The following is a 4,230-nucleotide window of genomic DNA, read 5'->3' on the forward strand; positions in this document are numbered from 1 at the left end:
ACAATTCTACTATAATTATTCGAGTAGAACAAGAGGCGAGATTGATAATATAGGTTTGTGACTGGTTTCAAATATCGAACTTTACATCTGCCTAGTACTAAAAACGAAGGAAAAAGAGATAAAATTACTCGTTATCTTTTGTTTCTAATATATTCGTCTCATGTAAAATTTGACGTTAGAGACCAACCTTATTTTTACGTATTTTTGCAAACCTCTTGCTGAATGGCGTCGTTCAACAGCAAATGTAAATATCGTGCTTGAGTTTTCTTTTTCTTTATGCGTGTGATGTTCTTCCATCTTACAAATTTCGGGTAGACTTGATTCTTCTTACAATTGATTAAGAATTTCAAATCAAGTAGAGCTTTCTCATAGCGTCGTTGTGATCTTTGATAGCGTATCAAAGATCACAAGGACGCTATGAGAAAGCTCTACTTGATTTGAAATTCTTGCTGAATAGTCGATCAAAAGTAAACGATTGTAGTCAATTGTGTATACTGGATGATAACTAAACAATCACAGACATACATTGTGTGTACTGGATGGTAACTAAACAATCACAGACATACATTGTGTGTACTGGATGATAACTAAACAATCACAGACATACATTGTGTGTACTGGATGGTAACTAAACAATCACAGACATACATTGTGTGTACTGGATGGTAACTAAACAATCACAGACATACATTGTGTGTACTGGATGATAACTAAACAATCACAGACATACATTGTGTGTACTGGATGGTAACTAAACAATCACAGACATACATTGTGTGTACTGGATGGTAACTAAACAATCACAGACATACATTGTGTGTACTGGATGGTAACTAAACAATCACAGACATACATTGTGTGTACTGGATGATAACTAAACAATCACAGACATACATTGTGTGTACTGGATGGTAACTAAACAATCACAGACATACATTGTTTGTACTGGATGGTAACTAAACAATCACAGACATACATTGCGTGTACGCTGGCATATACTCAAAATATTTATCACAAGTATCAACAACATTGTCATTAAACTCCATTCCATTGAATTAAAAAGATGTTGGGGCCGAGTGAACAAGTTTCTCGGTTGTGAATACATGGCTTGATCTGGAAAATGAAATTCAATTTTTCAAAATAAAAAGCAATCTAATTTTTTATCGTTGATTGCTTCTTATAAAGACGTACTCTCAAAGCTAAATAGTAAATAATTAAATATTGGTTGATTTCACTATTTCAATACCCAAAATTACTTCGATTTTTAATTCAGCAAAACAAAGCATGCGTAGCTTTATATAGTAGAATTAAAGAAACAAACATGTTGCATTTTTGACAAAAATTACCTCAATTTTATGCACTTTTGCTATATTTGTAAAACTAGTGAACTTAGTTTTACAGAAATTGATGAAGTTTTTCTACACTAGTATTGTTTGTTTATGGACGTTTTATTTATGATTTGGAAAGTTTGATATAAACATAGTGCCCACATAGAAATATCTCTCAAACACTCTGTTATGCATGTTTTATTGGAGGCAAGTCTTTAAGACAAGGTTGGTTGATTTACCGCTAGAATTTTAGAAAACAAAAAATTTTGTCTGAAGAAAACATTTAATGATTATAAGCAATAGATAATAACGTTTTAAAAATGATTACAAAGTCAACAAATTGTTAATCAAGTTGCTCGCACATAACAGTATCTTTGTAATAAAAAATAATAGACATGCAAAATAAAACAAAGTAATATTTGTCCAAAAATCAAGGTCCGTTAAACTGTTTCACCCGTTGCCATTTTCTATAAAATATGTCAAAGTTATAAAATGTATGTTTAGTGACTATGAAATATTATGCATCACTCCAGTCATTCATTGCGATACATAAATACTTACTCTTTAGTAGAAATATCTGATTTCTTCATCACTGATACATTGTGACAAGAAACGTTTTCTATTCTTAGATGATTGACATCCCGATGCACAAGATTTTCCTACACACAAACTGACTCTGCAATGAACACGTGTATGGTAATGATGTAAACCACGAAAACGGAAAACAAGAAAACTGAATCTCGTTGCCAGGTGAGATGACGTTTGATAGAATTTCACCGTCTTGTCTTTTGCACAACTATAATGATAGTTGAAAATGAGATTTGATATTGTTGTTGGATGATTAAATGGATGGAAAATTATTTTTTACTGAAAAAAATTATCTTCCTTCCCAGCTCCATGGCTTCTATGGATAGAAATATTTTGTCGTTTTAAATTTGAATAAAATAAATGTGTTATAGCACTTACCCTCGTTCAATAAGAAGATATTTGAATTCACCCAAATGACTTTTTGAAGTGACAAAACATTCATTCAACTTTACACCAAATGTCGAGTTTGTTTTGCTTGTATTACGTTTGACTTCAACATAAAGACGATCTCCCATTGATGGATCTGTTTTCAATGACTGACTGAAAGATTCATCTGTATAAATTGACATGATTATGGATATGTTGCGTTGTTTATTGACGGTTTCGTTTGAAATGGCGAAATTTTTAAGGCCATATGTTGAAGAAGAAACAAGATAACTTTGAGGATAAGAACATTTAAAAGGAAGTTGAATTTCTTTTGCTCTTGAAACGGTGTTATTAAAACCTGAAGAACTTTCGATGACTTTATTATGAAATGAAATTTCTTTTCCGCCATTTTTAACAGTCATCTTTGTGCCACATCCAGTTAATGTGGTTGTAAAGATGAAATATAAGTTGGTTGATGTAGGTTTGCATGAACTGTGGAGAAGTTGAAGTTGGGAAGATGAAACAATATTTAACGATGATTTCTTGATTATAAAGGTCATGTCATTCTCGCCACATGTCAGTCCATCTGAAATTTCATAAAATAGACGAGTTTGTTTCATGATTATTTTTACTTTAAGGGTGATGTCATAGTTAATTTTTAGTTTTTAACTTAATTTGAAAAGTCAAAGTTATAGCAGTGCAGTGTTACGACAGAAAATAGACCTAAAAGTTTTTGTTCATTTGATACGCGCAATGCTTATCGGGATATGCACTTATTTCACAGTTTACATTGAGTTGCCTTATGCAAAGGCGTTCAGGAGAAAGTCTTTGTGAATTATTTTAAAAAACTTGTATAGTAAGTTAAATTAATACTAGATATAAACAATAGAGTTCTTTAATTTCATGATGAATGATAAAATCAAGAAAAAGCTTTGTTTTTGATAAAACTACAGTCTACAGGGATTATCATTGGTATACAAACATTAATATACTAGCAAACTGGATAATCCATAATTTTCAGCACTTAAGTCGAGAAAAAAAATTTAAGTTGATACTGAGAAGTCAATCCAAAGCACTATCAATTATGTATTTTATGAGGGAAAACTCCTTTAAATATATACATGACTACTTACAGTTCTTTATTTGTGATTCCGATTTTTCACAAATGAAAAAGTAGCTACCAGTACATGTATAGTCATTCCAATGACGGTAACCAATGAAATGTACACAAAACTCAGAATTAGGACCATTAGGTTCTCCGCGTGCCCAGTTTGTGTACGTTGGTATTTTATTTTGCACAGTATAGAATTTCTTGTCCTTTTTGTTTCGCCATAAACCGATGTAAAGGTCATTCAAACGTCTGCTTCGGACTATCTTGCCAATGGCGTTAGTTTCGGCTTCGTTCTTTGGAACAGCAAGATCTCCTCCATATTTTTGACAAGCAATTCTAGCATTGGCCCACGATGCCCTGTACGTACTGACGTAATAGCATGACTGAGCATCATTAACCCAGTTTGGAGGACATTTTTCAGTTTCTGTAAAAACTGCTGTAAAATAAAAAGAATTTTAATCACCCATTGGGTTTGTAAAAAAATAAGTGTTTTGTTAAATTTTTGTACAAAATATTACCTCCCAGGTTTATCTTAATAAGGAAAATGAAAAAACATAAGAAAGACAATATGAACATCTTTGTCATCTTTTGTTGAATATAATTTTGTTAAAATCCCTGAAGTTGATCTGAAATGTTCACAATCACTACACACTGATGAAAAATGATCATTTTCGTTCGGCTTTTATATAAAATACAGGAAGTTTCTATTGCACAAAGACTCAACTGTTTACCTTAGTTTAGTTCAAGTAGTAAAGGAAGTTTTCAACGCACTTCACTATCCCCCATCTAAAGCAGGACGTTTTCATGCATCTTTTGAATTGAAACTTTAAAGTAATG

At 32.0% G+C, this 4,230-nt stretch overlaps 1 protein-coding gene across 1 annotated transcript; it reads right to left on the reverse strand.

Annotated features, from left to right (window-relative positions):
* Nucleotides 1-1,592: 1,592 nt before the first annotated feature.
* On the reverse strand, nucleotides 1,593-3,842 carry LOC124447101 (oncoprotein-induced transcript 3 protein-like; the record flags this gene model as incomplete). The annotated part of the gene is made up of 4 exons (XM_046997998.1): nucleotides 1,593-1,795; nucleotides 1,890-2,124; nucleotides 2,295-2,868; nucleotides 3,416-3,842. Coding segments are annotated over 3 exons (1,233 nt in total), but the record flags the coding sequence as incomplete, so codon positions are not given.
* Nucleotides 3,843-4,230: the final 388 nt, after the last annotated feature.

The sequence above is a fragment of the Xenia sp. Carnegie-2017 genome, unplaced genomic scaffold (genome assembly GCF_021976095.1).
Source record: "Xenia sp. Carnegie-2017 unplaced genomic scaffold, XeniaSp_v1 HiC_scaffold_22, whole genome shotgun sequence".
NCBI classification, from domain to species: domain Eukaryota; kingdom Metazoa; phylum Cnidaria; class Anthozoa; order Malacalcyonacea; family Xeniidae; genus Xenia; species Xenia sp. Carnegie-2017.